Raw genomic sequence first — 15,966 nt, 5'->3', positions numbered from 1 at the left:
GCCGAGGTCATCCTTTCAGGTACAGCCAAACAGCACTGTACGTATCAATACTAATATAATACTAATTGCTAGCCCGGGCAACTGTTTAAAATGTACAATATTACTACTAATAATAGTAACATTAATACTAGAGATATAGTTAAGTGTGAAACTGTCAGTATTTAAAAATGAATTCGTTGGAGGTTGTGTCAGCAAGGTTTCTGACGTTACATTGGAGAAGAAAAAAAACACCTGAATTAGTGACAAATGATACAGCTTATTGTTGCATTTGAGATGCACCGGTATAGCGTTGTCTTTTATTTTTGTACTGTCCACGACCCGCTTGCTAGCCTAAGAGGCTACGCAGAGGGTAGTAAAACCCAATATTTGTACGCTTTGACTTGTGGGTAAAACATGGCTGCGCCCTGTTTCCAACCTGAGGACCACCTTACCCAAATGTGTTAGTGGAGTAATTCAAATCGTAAACGCGCATCTAACTATCTGGACATTGTCGGTTTCATTGGATCATTCATTCTCAAGATGTCGGAAAACACCCAGAAGGAACACGCCTCTGGAAACGGGCTCTCCAGAGCTGTGATTGCTGAAATGCTGGCGAAGAATTTCGAGAAACTACCTGACCTCGATCAGAAACTCTTCAAGTATGGACCCATGTATCTGGGGGGCAACGGAGGCCTTGCAGGACTGATATCCAACAGCTTGTATCGCAGAGCTCTGAACGTCAAACAGGCGCCCATCGCCTCCAGCCTGCCGATGGCCGTGCTGCCCTTCCTCACGACAGCCGCCCTGTATAACGCTGTGGTGTCCGCTCCCCTCATGTCGGGTGACCTCAACTGTCCCACCTGCGCCCTGATCCGAGGTGCACTCGTCGGTGTAGTCGGTGGTGGGGTGTACCCCATCCTCCTGGCCTTACCCGTGAATGTTGGGCTTGCATCCAGGTACAACACGGCACCGTTGCCAGAGAAGGGCAATCTGCTCCGGTACTGGATGGACCTCTCCAGACCCATACTGAGGAAGATGAGGGCGGTACTGGTGCTTCAGATTTTCTTCGGCACCTACCTGAGCTCCAAGCACTTTGACTCTTACACCAAACTGGCGCAGATAACATTTGGCGCAGGTGGAGAGGACCTCAAGGACTAAAATGTACTCAGCCTTAAAATAAACACGTTTTCATTGATTCGTGAGACTTTTAAATGCAATATCTTTGAATTTTGGTTGAATAAAACCAGCAATATGATCACTCTGTGAAATTATGTGCAGGTTTCAATATTTTGTGGCGTGTTGTAGATCAACCAACTGATTTAGAATATAATTGAAAGATCAATCGGTACGGTAAATAATAGTTAGTTGCAGCCATTTTTAAATGGTGTTTAAAATGGGGCTGCAATTGACTTTGTTTAATTCCGAATACATTTGACTCATCTTTGAGTTGTGCCTGGATTGCAGATGAAATCGTGCAATGCCTGCAGGTTTTCACAGCATTTTGGGCGTTTTTTGTTCCTAATCATACATTTTGAAAATGTCTACATGCAAATGACATGAAGTGGTTCTGCATCAATCAAATGTCGCGGTTCATTCATGATTTTGAAAACCCTGATTGTGTGAATTCAGTGCAATGCTTTATTTAAATATTTTGTTGAAGGCACACAGCTTGAACAGACTGAAAAGTGGAAGTCAATCAAACCAAGCATTCACACACACAAAACGAACCGAAGGCAATAGACTAAGCAAGGTTTACTTTTATTAATGGCTTAAAGGCTAGTCACACATTTTGCAGTGATGTTGGAGAAATTGTGTCTGCTTGGCCTCAAAAACCATGAAAAACACTGAATGCACTCCAGTCCTCGAACTGCACACAGCAATATACTGCATGTGTGAAAGCAAAAAATTCAAAGATGGCCTTGGCAGTGCGATGACACCATTCAAACGAGCGATGTAAAATATTGCGATTGTCATTGAAAACACATGTTTAACACAGGCAATGTTTTATTAAAACATGTCTTCACCTTGAACGGCAGGTTGGACTTCACATCTCTGGCTCTCTAGTCTTCACTTATGTTGGGAATGTGTTTCAGGGAAAAGCAAGTTTATTGATGACAAATGAGGAGGGAGAGTTAAAGTCAGTCTGTTATTGACAGGGAAAGGTGCCTCTAAAGAGAAATCACTGACATCAATCAATTATAGCAAACTGAATAAGACTTTAAAAAGCTTATAATCACATAGTTCCCCATAACCCTCCAAAATGGCTCCCGAATCACAACGAAACTGCCAAAAACAAAGCTCAGTGACGATCCCACAAAACGATAAATAACACATTTCAAGTCAGAGGAACCTGAATTGTCATGACAACCAGTTATTCATATGGCACAAGTTTCCCTCTTTACTTTACATCCTCTCCAATTGTCCTTCCACAGGATGCAGCGATGCATCATCAAGTTTGTGTTGCGGTAGTACTCTTTTCAAGGTGGACGCGCTTAATGCCCCTTTAAAAACACCTGTCGTAGCATGCTATTGGACCTCATATTCAGTAAAGGAAAGTTACAATAAAAACTATAAATCTGTCAGCACAGAAATCTCCATAAATATATCAGACAACTGAACGTCAGTCAGAGAAAAACTTCCTGAAGAGCAGAAAGATGAGGGGTAAATGTCACCTGTACACAATCTACACCTGGCCTCGCTCCCGCTGTGACTGTTTAGTTAAACTGTAGTTGTCTCGCATTACTGGCACAATACACTTAAAAGTAGTAAACACTTTTTTAAACAGTTCATATTCCCCGCCTCCCAAAATAAGATACAATAAATTATAATACAAGGAGAGGTGACCAATAAACAGCCTTTTCCAGTCATTCTCATGCAAAACAAGACAATCTGAATGGACAAGAACGCATGAATATCTGGATCACAAACAAACCCGCACACACAAAAGTACACGTGAGATGAACTGGTGAAATGCTCAAGGCATGTCCTCTGTCCTCCCGTGGACACACAGTTGCCATTCCTTCAGTAGACCTATAAAATTAGACAGCTGATACGGGCTAGCCAGCGCCCTTCACATCATTGTAAGTTTCATTACAGTACATTACACATAAAGGAGGAAAACAAAGTCAAATTAAATACCTAGACAAGGCTTTGGACCAAAGGCGAAGATAAAGAGAGAGAGAGAAAAGGGAAGAGGAGCAAATACAAAAACGACAATCAGTAGGAATTTCATTATATAAAGTGGTTTTCCCTGTAACTGTACTCTCTGTAGTAGTAAACATATCTTCACAGAGTAAACACACATGGAGGGAAGGGGGAAGGAGAGGCTGTACCCCTCTCCAACGTACTGTACCTCATCATTTCCATAGCTTAACCTTTTCAATTCACTTTGTGTGATTTGTTCTTTGTCTTTTTTTTACACTTCTCTTGATGAATCCCGTTCATCTTGTTTCTTTTTTTTTTTTCATAATTTCTTGATAGAAAAACACCTAAGTACCAGCTAGGTTACTTCACAGTTCATTTTAGTGCAATGAGAACACATGCTCTCTCGCTGGCCGTCTGCCGTCAGTGCCTCATGTCTTTCCCAGAACGTTCGACCTGATGGCAGAAAAGAGAGGAAAGGACGATGAAGGACGAAGGACGTGTCGATATAGCGTCTCTCTTTTTACACGTTGTTATTCTTACCTGAGTGCTTTCCATCTGTCCTTCTCTACCTGGTTCTCTGGACTCTCACTCTCATAGGATGCAAGGTAGAGTCCTGAGGAAGAATGAGGAAAGAAATGGATGGGAAATAAGTAAAGAGGATTGGTAAGGAAGCGCAAACTACCACAAACATTAATGGAAATACTCAACATGTGTAGAGACGTTTCTAAAGCAGGGGAAGGAAAACCTCAGGTACGCGGTAGCTGAACCAGTGGCACACAAGCAACAAGTGTGCAAGAAAATGTTTTGGAAATGTTCACAGACATTGGTAGTCGTGTGGGCTGTTATTTATTATTTATTATTTAAAATGTTGCTATGCCAGTTGCCTGTATGGATGGAATATTGCAGATTTAAATATAGATTTTCATGGCGTCTTAAGTAAACATCATTTTAACCTTAATGTTGTTACGGCACACTGATTAACAAGAATGTTTAAAAATGGCCCCTTTATTCAAAAAAAGTTGCCGACTCCTGCTCTAAAGGCCACTTCATACTTTCAGCAAATGGAAGCGTGCGTTTGTCCGCTTGACTGGTATCAGTCCGCAGCTGAAAGTGTGTCTGAGGCTTCAGGTGTCAACGGGTTCTCACCATCCTCGCTGAAGATGGGAGCAGTGTGGAGGTAGTGAAGGATGGCCCGATCCTCCTCGAATGGACACTCCACCTGTTTCCATGTCATGAACTCCCGGACCTGCCGTGCCAACTCGACAAATTTCTGAGAAACAAAGTTACACTGAGTAAATGATTTTCGGGGTGGTTAAAATGAGGCAGGGTCAGGAGGACAGGTGACCGGCTCACCTCAAAGTTGACGTGGCCGTTGGGCAGCCGATTGGTACATCCTTCATTCAGGAAGTAAATGTCTTTGATCAGCAGACTGAAGAAGGGAATCACAATCTGAGGAAAGAAGATGTAGGAAATATTAAGATGAAATTGAACGATTGAATCGATGCCAGCTGCTTTCAGAGTGACGGCAGCGATGTGTGTCTGAGCCCTACCCTCTCTCTGTTGCTGTTGGCAGTCCGAGAGCGATGGGCGGCCCCCCTCAGGGCGGTCCTGTAGTTGTAAAAGTTTCCTGTAGGATCCATCTGATGCTGTCAAAGCAAACGGCAACAAGCAGTACACCGTCAAGTTCAGGTTATTACCTGTCTTGTACCTCTCAGTCAGTGAACATTGTGTTTACCTCGAGAATGAAGAACTTGGCAGTCTTGGCTTTGCCCCAAGTCTTCTTCAGCCGTGACACAGGACTCATGTTCATACCGGCTACGGGAGGAAACGCATTTCAACTATCAATACCAGGTCGTGCAGGAGAATTCTCTGTGATAATACTTTGAGTTATTGCAAAATGACACTCACAGATGATGGCCATAAGGGAGTTGAAGTTTCCAATGTTGAAACACTCCCTAGCAACATCAATGAAGAACTCTATCACCTGGGCCCTCTGCTTCTTCTTCGCCGGCTGCAATGGGGAAAAAAAAGGCACAAGAATTTTTGTTATCGTTTCATATTTGCTTAATTTTTCATAGTGAATGTTCTCCCCCGGCACAGACAGTTGAACTATCTGTGCCGGTATCGATGTAGTACCACAGAGTAGCCATTAGGGGGCAGTGACGCTCCGTCACAACTAACTGCCTTTTCGTCTCCTGTCCCTCTATTTGTTAAAATAATGAAATACTATACTGCAATATTGTAACTGCAAAATAGATTTACCAGAAATTATCATTGGAAATATAAAAAAATACTGGACTGTATGATAGATAAACATATAAAATAACAACATACATATATTCTAAAATGCTGTTTAAATTATAGGGTATAGTGACATTTCAGCTTCAGAAATACATCTCCACTTAACAGGAAAACAGGGAACACCTCTCTCTGGTTCCTCCCATTCATTTCCATGTCTACGTCATGATTAAAGTGCTTTGTATCTGTGGCTATTCTATTCTACAAACAGGGTGTTTCCTTTCATACTTATCATTTTTGCCATAATGAGTATATTTTGTGTGCCGTTTCTCTGCTTCTAAAGTCGAATGTCAGAATAGATGAGCACCGGCTGCACCAACATTTGCCGCTCACCATGCAGATTTCAGTAGCCACCAGGTAACACAGTCTGTTGAACCACCTGACATAAGCCTCCAGGTTGGAGGTTTTCTTCTTCTGGTCACTGAAGCACGGCTGCCGATGACACACAAACAAGTCAGTATAGGAAGCGTTACCAGAGAGAATTCCTCTCGTCCTAATTAGCTTCCTAGCTACAGGCTGACCCCCCTATGTGAGTGTAAATGACGAAGACAGCAAGCCGGGAGCGGAAATAACACGATCAATGGAGAGCACGAGAAAAAATAAACATAGGAGACAGACGGCGAGAAGATGAGTGAACGAGACAGCGACTGAATGCAGAGAAATAAACACAGCGAACAAAGAAGAGAGAGTGAAAGCATTCAACAGTTACACAGAGAGGGAAGATTAATCTGTTGTGTGTGCTTGCTCCAGCTTGTGGTATCACAATGCTTTGCTGTATGTGCCCTTAGTGGCCTGCTGACATTTATAAAGCCCTTTAAGAAGCGAATCCAGATCAGACATTAGACCCAGGCAACACAATACACACAGCGTTTTATGTTTTACTACAGGTTTACATCTAATCTCAAATTCTGCCTCCTTCAGGATTTCCCAACGAAACAATAATATATGAAAAAATGCTGTGGTTTGACCTGAGGACAGACTGTGGGTTTCCACTGATGTGACAGAACAGAATTCATACTTGAAAATAACACTGACACAGGAAAAATAATGTTTTAAAAACAATCAAAATAAAAGTTTACCTGGGTTCCATCAAGCGGGTCTTTCTGAACAAAGGCTTGGACAAACTCCTCCGGCCCAATATGACTCAAATGTTCCTGAAAACGCACACAGACACCGGTGGGGGTCGTCCCATTAATAATGCTTTCATTTCAGTAATGGAAGGCAATCAATAGGAGGAAGTAATGACTCGCTGACGTGACTCATTGGAATCATATTTCCTCAAAGTGACACTAGAGACAGATTCACTTCTATTAAAAGACAACTGTGCAGTCACATGCATGTGCAGATCTAAATGATTCAATAGACTCGACTCATGATATAATACAAAAACAAGACAGTGCTGCACCCACGCATACCACATACACAGCGACAGAAAGCACAATGGCATCTAATGCTCTCTAACCAGAATTCACATGTTGCTAAAACCAACAATAGAAATAGTTCTATTTACAGGCGTATGCTCTACACGCCTGTATGTGTGTACAGCACACGCCTGTCTCTCTACTTTTGTGTGTATGTGTGTGAGAGTGTGTGTGCCAGAGTGTGAAGCTGTCAGGTCACATATATCCAAAGCGGTTTTATCCCCTTTGTTTGAAGCCCCGGGCACATCACTGACTTCTGGGGTGATGTCACCGCTCAGACAAGGGTACAAGCTTACACAGGCACACACACACACACACACACACACACACATACACACACACACACACACACACACACACACACACAGCCACCCCCCCTAGATACACATGCCCACATCAAGACACACATGAATAGACTGAAGGCACCATGCATGCAATGTGAGGGACACTGCAGAGATCCTTTGTTCATGTACGTTGCATTGCATCATTCCCTTTGCTCTTTTTTAATTATACTGGGTGAAAACCAGTTAGTGCTGACAAGTAATAATCAAGGTTATGCTACAGCGAGCTTCAAAACGCCACTAGATCACAATGTGAAGTGATTCTGCCGATTTTAGCTTGCTATCATCATCCTCATCATCATTTTCTATCACCCTCATGTCTCTTTCTATCCATCTCCTCGTTTGATGTCTTATAATTCTTGGTTCTTGACTTCTATGTCCTTGACTTGGACTATATCTCCACCCATGCTTCACTATGCTTATCTCCTGCTCTCCACCCTTCTAACATCTGTTCCACTCCTCCTCATCCATCCTTGTTATCATCTCCATCCCTGACCTTTGTCTAACCCACACTTCCCTCCTCCCCCTCTCCTCACCAGCTCCACGTGGGTGAGCTGCTGTGCCAGTGTGTACGGGTCGTTGCAGATGGAGAGCATGTCCTTCTGGATGTGCGGGGGCTTGGTTTTGAAGGCCACCAGCTTGTCAGAGATGGAGGAGGCGTTGAGGGAGACCTTGAGGATGCTCTCTTCCCCCTGGCTCATCAGGGCCAGTCGCTGGCTGAGCTTCTGCAACACCTGGTTCAGGGTTTTCCAGTACGCCTGGAGAGGAGAGGAGGAGAAGAGGAGCTGTCAATAACGACTTTAATGAATAATATATTAATGCTTCATAGATCAGTAATAGGCATAAATCATTGTTTCAATTGTGAGCCCGTGTGTAAGCACTCTGTTCTTTCCCAAAGCACGCTCACTCTTTTTACTCCAGCTCTTTATTTTAGAACTTACGAACAATTAAATTCACGATAAGTCATTAAGCGTACAGTTATCAATGGTCGTTTATAGTTATTGGCAGGGATGCTCAAGTCATCTTATAGCTCTATGTCTATGTCTGCTTCATCCTGTAAATGTAACTCTTAACATCTACTTATTGATTTGTAAAGAATTAAGATTTATGCATGTATGGTACCTCAATAACTGTTTCACTGTGTGACTGGTTGCTGTTTCGTGAAAACATTTGACCTCCAAAGCATTAAGATTTAAAAACAAAACTTTTATTTTTAGAACAACAGTGATGCATTTTGACATTATCTAATGGACCAAGAATTAAGTTCAATGTAATTTTTCAGTTGAATCGAGACGTGTTTTTAAGACTGTGTGTTGTGTGTTGTGTCCAGGAATGTGTGTTTCTGTGCCCCTCCCTCCAGATGACTGGTCACCGAGGCCGTTAGGTCAGTCTGCCTCACAAATGACCCACCCAGCTCCCACGTGTATGCACACACATGCACACACACCCATACTGTAGACAGGAAGCTGCAAATAGCAGCACATTCATCACCACCTGCCCTTCCCTCCTTCCTGTCTTCTCGTCACCTCCCTCCCTTAATCCCGGTCTTCCGCTCTGACTCCATCGCCCTCCTCCTTTCTCTACCTTCCCCTCTGCTCTCCGTCCCCCTGTATCCCACCCCCCCCATTTTCTCCATCCATCTCCCTCTCTCCATTTCCCCGCGAGGCTGAAGATAGAGCCACTCCTCTAGCATCCTTCCCCTCTCCTCTCCTGTAATGGGAGATTGTGTAACACAGAGCTGTGGCTACTCATCCTACACTGACACTCTGACTCCTTCCATCACCTCGCTTCAGTGGCAGTGATTGAATTTCGTTCCCCATCAGCGCATTTCTCGCTGCAGCTACGGATTATGAAGGCTATAATGGCAACAACTACACTGTGGATGAAAATCAGGGGGTAATACATCCCCTTCACAAATGATTGTCCTGTAGAAACCGATAACTTCATGAGTAGCATGTTATTTTATCCTTTATAAAGATGCTCTGGCATCCTTTCAAAAATGAAAAAGAATTCCTGTCTTTGGTGAAGATGAGCGGACTGCTACCATGTGGCTGAATGTCATACCTCATCACAAGGAGCGATCCTGTGGACGATGTCCTTCAGGTGCCCGACCATCTTCTCGTCCCTGAAGTCTGTCGGGAATGTCTCCGTCCACTCTGTCAGCAGCTGCAGGATCTTGGGACCAAACTTGCGCACTTTAGCCTGTTGTTGACGAAGTGAAAGAGGTTTAGTGTGGTCTACATTTGTGAATCCGTCAGCAAAAGCAAACACCGTGACAGAGTCAGCAAAAAAAAAATAAATCAGAGGTTGATTTCATGCAGAGCATGTCTGAATGTTTTTGCTGTGCCTGGATCCGTTCCTGTTCATTAGCTTGAGCATGCTCATACAGGAGTTATGCATGTGTGCGTGGTGCAGTGCTGACCGTATCGAGTGGGCTCTGATCCAGCTGCTGCTGCTTGATGCACAGCTCACACACCCTGGCCAGCAGCTCCGGAGGCGGGATGAACAGACGAGCGCTCAGCAAGAAGGTAAACACATAGGCTTTCTGTCAAAGGACAGAGGGAGACAGTCGCTAAGACACTGCCACTACATCAATAAAAAACACTGCGGCTTTCTGTAATTAAAGGAAGAGTAGCACTTTCAACAGAGACACGGGGCTAATAATCTAATTGGCAGTACTGTCAGTAGCACTATTAACTGAAATGGAGTTTATAATGAACAGAGGAGTGACTGTAGTGCATTTCCGCTTACCTCAGGGTAGTAATCAGCAGTGGGCACCAGGTTATGGATCAGGGTGTCCAGGGAGGCGGAAGTGATCGGGGGACCATCAGCCAGGCAAGCACCAGGCCCCGGGCCCTCCTGTTGGGCCTCCTCCTCCTCCTCCTCCTCCCCAGGCTCAGCACAGGCCAGATGGGGGCTGAAGCCACTGGGAGTGGTGAACATGGTGCCTGAGCACACAGTCTGGGGCATTCCTGTCTAAAACACAAATAGACAGACAGAAAAAAATAAAGAAATAAACTGTCAGCAGAATGTAGACAGAATGAGGAAGAGGAACACGACTGGGTTTTATGAAACGGAAACTTGAGTACATTATTGGCAGTATAGTTCGATTGTGTGAGAGGAAATTCATTTAAATGCATCTTTCTATCTTTCAGCCTAAATTCTCGAACACACTTTTGCCTTCTGTGCATCCTCCTAGTGTTTCGCCTCCTGTTCACTCTCATTCTGCAGCAACACACTCATTCCATCCAACTGACGGAATACCCCCCAAAACAGCTGCCCCCGTCTCCCACATCGACATAGACAGAGGAGAGAACACAAATGTGGGTCACTCAGCCGCCGTGGAGACTGTTGCTGCCTGAAAGCGACAGCGTAGCCTCCATATCGGCCCTGTAACGTCTTTCCCTTTAAGCACGCTTTGGGTTACATGTTTTAAAAATTCAACATGTTCTTCCCCTCAATGGACCAACACTGCAGCTGTCATGAGAAGAAGCACTTACTGCACGATACGCTAGAGTAGAGATACTATGGAAATAGAGAGCATGATGAGCCAGGGTCACTCATCATCATCATCATCATCATCATCGTCATCATCATCACCTCAATGTCATCTACATGCAACAGATACATTACACTGACCACTCCTTTATTTAGGAAGTTTTAAAATGACAGGGTTGAGATAATAGAAAATATTGTTGAAGTTAAATTATTATTAAAAACATCCACCACTGTTTTGTATGTCAAAATGAATTTGAATAAAAATACTCCCGTGCTCCTGCTCCCACTGAGTGAACCTGGCGACTACATCTACCTGAATCACTCATCATCACCGAGGTCTCTGGGTGCCTTCAGGCAAGTTCAGGGGCACAAAGACTCTTTGACTGCAGGAGTCACGAGAAGGGCAGCAAACCCACAGTGAGAACTTGAGCAACACGCAGGAAGTTATTTCAGATGTAAACGCGCCATGATCGTCCTGCTGTTTGTAGCTCAGTTAACACACTTATTCATGCACGTGTTCACACCTGGACACCAATGCACACAGACAAGACACTAAAGGCTGGGGGGGATGGGGAGCCTCTCTGTGGGGAGATTTTACAGCCTTCCTTCCGACTTACACCGCTGACACCCACAGCTATATCTCTTATAATATATGTTGTGGTTAAAGAGGGCCGACATCTTCTTGTCTGCTACTCTGAGCTATTATGATGTGAGAGGGGGATAAAAAGACGTGTTTAGCCGAGCAGATGATGGAGCTGTATCCATCTAAATATTAAAACTATACAAACATACTCACATAGACAAATAACTGTGTCGTGTGTGTCTTTTAAATAGTCTATTTTGCAGGGTGAGACATTACCACAGAACCCCAGCTAAAAAATATTACTATCATAATCTAAAATGCTGGTCTACAATGTCTTTAATACAAGTTGTGAGCGGTTTTCCTCCTTTAAACACGAGTGTCACTGTCTAGATGAGGGTCCAGAAGGGGAAAGACTGGGGTGTCCTTGCAGCGACCTCGTATAGATTGGATTACAACATTGCAGCCGCAGAGTAGACACGGCCCGATAAACAGAGAAATGGACAAATCCAACAAGCCTCTGTAACAACACAGATGCAGTAAGAAAGCATGATGGAGAGTGGAAGGAACTTCCTCTGTGATAGAACTGACAGGAAGACAAATTATCAGCTCGTAAGAGTGTGTTTGACTAAATCCAGGAGTTTATCTGTGAGTCATCTCATGCATACACACACACACAAACACACGTCTCTGCCAGTGTGTTTGTATTCATATACTGTATGTACGGGAGTGACTGAGAGTTTTTATTCTACGTGCCCACACTGTCAATGATTCCCTCTATCGTTTGTGATAATCTTCACTCTCCTTATTTCTCCCAAACGCTTCCTCCTCAGCACTCTCTCCAGCTCTGATTCATTAATTCATCACAGCTCTGCATCTCCATCAGACGATCCCTCACAGTCTGAAGCACGTGAGCAGAGTTCGCTCAGGTAACGCCTCTCCAGACGTGTACATATTATGATAGATCAGTCATCCGTTTCTGTGTATGACACACTCACTGCTCGCACTGTGCCACTAAAGCTGATGTGGAAATGGCCTGAGTTAGGTTCAAGACTTTTTTTTTTTTTAAATGTCTGAGTTTGGAGAAGAAGAGCCTTTTTATAACTGTTGACGATTCAGTTTCTTTCAAGGAGAACTTTGCCAATGTTACACATCAAACTCTACTTACAGGTCAACTAGCGTAACGCATCATAATCTCTGATGGAACCGTCAGCAGTCCAGTAGCATTGTGGGTAATGTAGGCGCCAGGTATTGACAAGGGAGTCAGTTTTTTGTTGTAAACTAACAACAACAAAACATCTCTGTGGTGTACTCTTTTAAAGAGATCATGATGAGGTAACCTGAAACATTTATCTGTGATATGCTAAAACAAAGTCGAACAGTAGAGATGAATTATAAAGTTAACACCCTGACTCAGTAATCTCAGTTACGCAGCAATGCCCAGGTAGCCAGTACTCATTACCCAGGTTTTTTAAACATAAGCTAACATTACCCAACATACGCTACAGGTTATACCGGACCAAGTAAGGTTGTAGCAGTGTGTTGAATTTAGCATGGGTGAATGTTACTGCTTTTGTAAGCAGAAGATTTTTTTTTTTCCATGTCACAAAGTCTCGCTTTTAAGTGTCACATCTGCAAGATCCTGTTGTCTTGTGCCTGACCAAGAAAGTGTGATGTATCACCACTTTTTCTAACTTCCAATATTATTTCACAAGCATATTGCTTACACCACGTTTTTCCTACAATGTGACCAAGAAGTCATCCACAGCTGTACTCTATGTATAACTTGTTTCCGTACCTCATGATACACCCAGCTCCCTTTGTGCCTGTCACATTGCGTCAACGCTGCCTGAAAAAACACATTGAGAAACAAGTAGCAAAGAACAGGTGAGTGTAGTGTTGTGTGCTCCGATTCCCCCTGAGATCTCCAGCAGCCCTGCACTCCGTCTAGACAGCTGGAGGAGTGTCATTGTTCAGAGTCCTTGCAGTGTGCATGTGTGTGTGTGTGTGAGAGTGTATTTTGTCTTGTGATTCCGTCAGGTTGTTATCGTTGACATCAGGGGATCCGCCTGCTTTGTTCTACCATGATTAACAGAATGGCACTGTCTGGAGACACACTATCTTCATCAGCACCCTTGACTGTCTAGCTCTGTGTGTGTGTGTGTGTGTGTGTGTGTGTGTGTGTGTGTGTGTGTGTGTGTGTGTGTGTATGTGTTGATGAAACAATGGTGTTCCTGACACGACCAAGCAGCTTGAAGCTGTCAAACAGCTTTATAACTTTGTTAATCTTTGTTTTCTAGTATCCAATTCTGTCCCGTCTCTGTAAAACCTGTTTCATCACATATAACTAGTATTACTCACACCTACCTGTGTGTGTGTGTGTGTGTGTGTGTGTGTGTGTGTGTGTGTGTGTTAGTTGAAGAGAATGCTGACACAGCCGCTGAAAAATCTGATCTGCCACCAAGGAGTTAATGGATGAGAACAATCAGTATTAGAGACAGTCTACATTAAGACTGAAGAGGCTTATTCAGGACAAATCTAACCACTGTCTGACCTCGATTATTAAGGAGTCAGGGGTCAAAGGTGAAGAGTTAAGGCTCCTTGGTGGGGGCAGATGGATCAAAAGTCACTTTGAGGTTGTTGTTGTTGATATGCTCTGCTGCTTGGCTCAGTTTTAAAGCTACATATAGGCTTTATCTGCAGTTAGGGACATTTTATAAAAGTTCTTCAAGAGAATGACCAATAAGGCTGTCACAGTTGACTTTGATTCATTGGTACGGATGGCATATCAACTCATCATCACATCAAATGAAAGTTAAGGACAAGATACTTGCCAACAGGTGTACATCACAGGCCCTCATGCTATTTATAATAGCAGAACTTAAGCAAAAATACTATTTGGACGAGAATGAGCTGTTTTTCCTGATAAATACCTTTGAAATACTAACAGTAAAAAAAATAAAATCTCCAAAGACAGTTTGATATTTTCAAGCTCCCAACTTGACTGAATTATTGTACCAACCCATAAACAACATTTCTATCTAAGCCCAGTAGCATTCTTGCTCAAGCGTAAATAAGTCCCCAAAAAGCATGTTTTTAAGGTTGTTTTCATGTCCTTGAGGGTACAGCTGATACAGGCCAATTAAATATATTGCTGCACCAGCACCATACATAGCTGATAAAGGGCTTGATTTAAGATTGAATCAGGTGTATTGTTGGATGAAAAGATCAAATATATAAAGTCGAGGTTTGTAACTCACTGTCCTATTTCTTCCCATTAAATGTTAAACTATCAAATAATTTGATTTATTTTGCTACATATGATAGTATTTGTAGTGTTTACAGTATGTGTTCTTGAGTTAGGACTGCTTATATCTAATGTGTTAACAGAAAGGATATGACATATCGATACTGAGAAACGCCACAAAGCAAGAGTGAAACCACAATGCGAGGCAATGCTTTTCTTAGAAGGGCAGCACACCATCAGAGGCGAGCACAGCAAATATCCGGCATGGGTATTGCAGCAATGTTTTGTTTTGTTTCTGCAGTTGCTTCCTGGCTTCAGAAATCAATGTCAGGAAACTGCATCCCCTGCCTTGCTCGGGGATGAGTACAGAAATAAGATGGCACAAGATAGGAGAGAAAGGTGGGTGATAGTTCCCCCTCAGGGTAGTGTGCAGACAGTCTAGGCTCTATGAATGTTAAAGTCACCTCTTACTAGACTCACTAAACTCCTCTTTTCATTTACCGACTCCATCATATGACTCTCCAGCCCCCTCCTCGCCAACTCATTGACATACTTTAACACTTCCTTTCTAATTTAGGAATCCACATTTTCGCTCCTTTACGCAGAACAGTTTCAACACTTTATCTATTTCGGGAGTGCGCTCGAAAAAAAAAAAAGAAAAGAAAAAAGCACGTATTCACGTATTTTTGGTCCTGACACCGTTTTGTGTGCCTTGGAGTATTGCAGCTCTGGCCTAAATTTTTTTTTTTTGACAGCGTTCTTTGAAAGCTGAAAGGATGCAAATGGAGAAATAATGGGAGTATTCTCCTGATGGCAGAGGCTTAAAAGAGAGTAAACACCTCTTTGGCAGCCAGCTTCTCATTCCCCTTTCCTTTACACATGTCCCTTCCATTCCTCCCCTCCTCCTTTATCTCCCTCTACACGCCCTACTTTTTCCGCGAGCCCGTTCAGGACGCCTGTACAGATGGCCCTACAGCAGCCTGCTCTCCCAGTGGGAGCTGCTGGCACAAGAGCTCTTTTGGCCCTGTGCCCCTACCATCATCCCCAGTCTCAACAGGAGCCCAAAAGGGTGATGGCGTCCAGACTGAATGCCGAGGTGCAAGGGGCCGAGCCAAACCGGCTGCCGAGCTGCACGGTGACTGCCTGGCACCGCTGACAACAGAGCGAGAGCGCAAAATACCTCACATATGTCACCACGCACACACGCGTTGCAACAAAATCAAACCAGCGCACTACTGTTGGGTAATGGTGTGTGTGTGTTTGGGGAGGAGTGGAGCTGAAAACAAATGAGTTCATTGTGTCATGAAATAACACATGCATGCACACTTGCACCCACACGGCAGCCAAACACAGGACTGAGTTACCGCCGAGGCATTCCAGCTCCCCACCCATTCCTCTCTCTCTCTCTCTCTCTCTCTCTCTCTCTCTCTCTCTCTCTCTCTCTCTCTCTCTCTCTCT

General features: G+C 43.7%; 2 protein-coding genes across 2 annotated transcripts in view; one reads left to right on the top strand and one right to left on the bottom strand.

Annotated features, from left to right (window-relative positions):
- Window positions 1-35: 35 nt before the first annotated feature.
- The window catches only part of LOC116389253 (ras-GEF domain-containing family member 1C), a 21,135-nt gene continuing 5,204 nt past the window's right edge, over window positions 36-15,966 (bottom strand). The window contains exons 2-14 of the mRNA XM_031857800.1: window positions 9,935-10,159; window positions 9,606-9,728; window positions 9,248-9,385; window positions 7,720-7,941; window positions 6,501-6,575; window positions 5,755-5,853; window positions 5,032-5,134; window positions 4,859-4,938; window positions 4,674-4,769; window positions 4,477-4,572; window positions 4,270-4,393; window positions 3,664-3,736; window positions 36-3,576 (exon numbers count right to left, since the gene is read on the bottom strand). Of these exons, the coding sequence (XP_031713660.1) occupies window positions 3,552-3,576; window positions 3,664-3,736; window positions 4,270-4,393; window positions 4,477-4,572; window positions 4,674-4,769; window positions 4,859-4,938; window positions 5,032-5,134; window positions 5,755-5,853; window positions 6,501-6,575; window positions 7,720-7,941; window positions 9,248-9,385; window positions 9,606-9,728; window positions 9,935-10,153 (1,473 nt within the window). The 5' untranslated portion in view covers window positions 10,154-10,159 and the 3' untranslated portion in view covers window positions 36-3,551. The remainder of the gene's footprint in view (window positions 3,577-3,663; window positions 3,737-4,269; window positions 4,394-4,476; window positions 4,573-4,673; window positions 4,770-4,858; window positions 4,939-5,031; window positions 5,135-5,754; window positions 5,854-6,500; window positions 6,576-7,719; window positions 7,942-9,247; window positions 9,386-9,605; window positions 9,729-9,934; window positions 10,160-15,966) is intronic.
- On the top strand, window positions 391-1,174 carry tmem126a (transmembrane protein 126A). Its single transcript, XM_031857801.1, has one exon. It carries the CDS (start codon window positions 520-522, stop codon window positions 1,135-1,137), a length of 618 nt encoding a protein of 205 aa, XP_031713661.1. The 5' UTR covers window positions 391-519; the 3' UTR covers window positions 1,138-1,174.

Source organism: Anarrhichthys ocellatus, unplaced genomic scaffold (assembly GCF_004355925.1).
Source record: "Anarrhichthys ocellatus isolate YVR2014 unplaced genomic scaffold, GSC_Weel_1.0 scaffold19, whole genome shotgun sequence".
NCBI classification, from domain to species: domain Eukaryota; kingdom Metazoa; phylum Chordata; class Actinopteri; order Perciformes; family Anarhichadidae; genus Anarrhichthys; species Anarrhichthys ocellatus.
The sequence above is the reverse complement of the archived record's forward strand: the minus strand, read 5'-3'. Positions and strand labels throughout refer to the sequence as shown.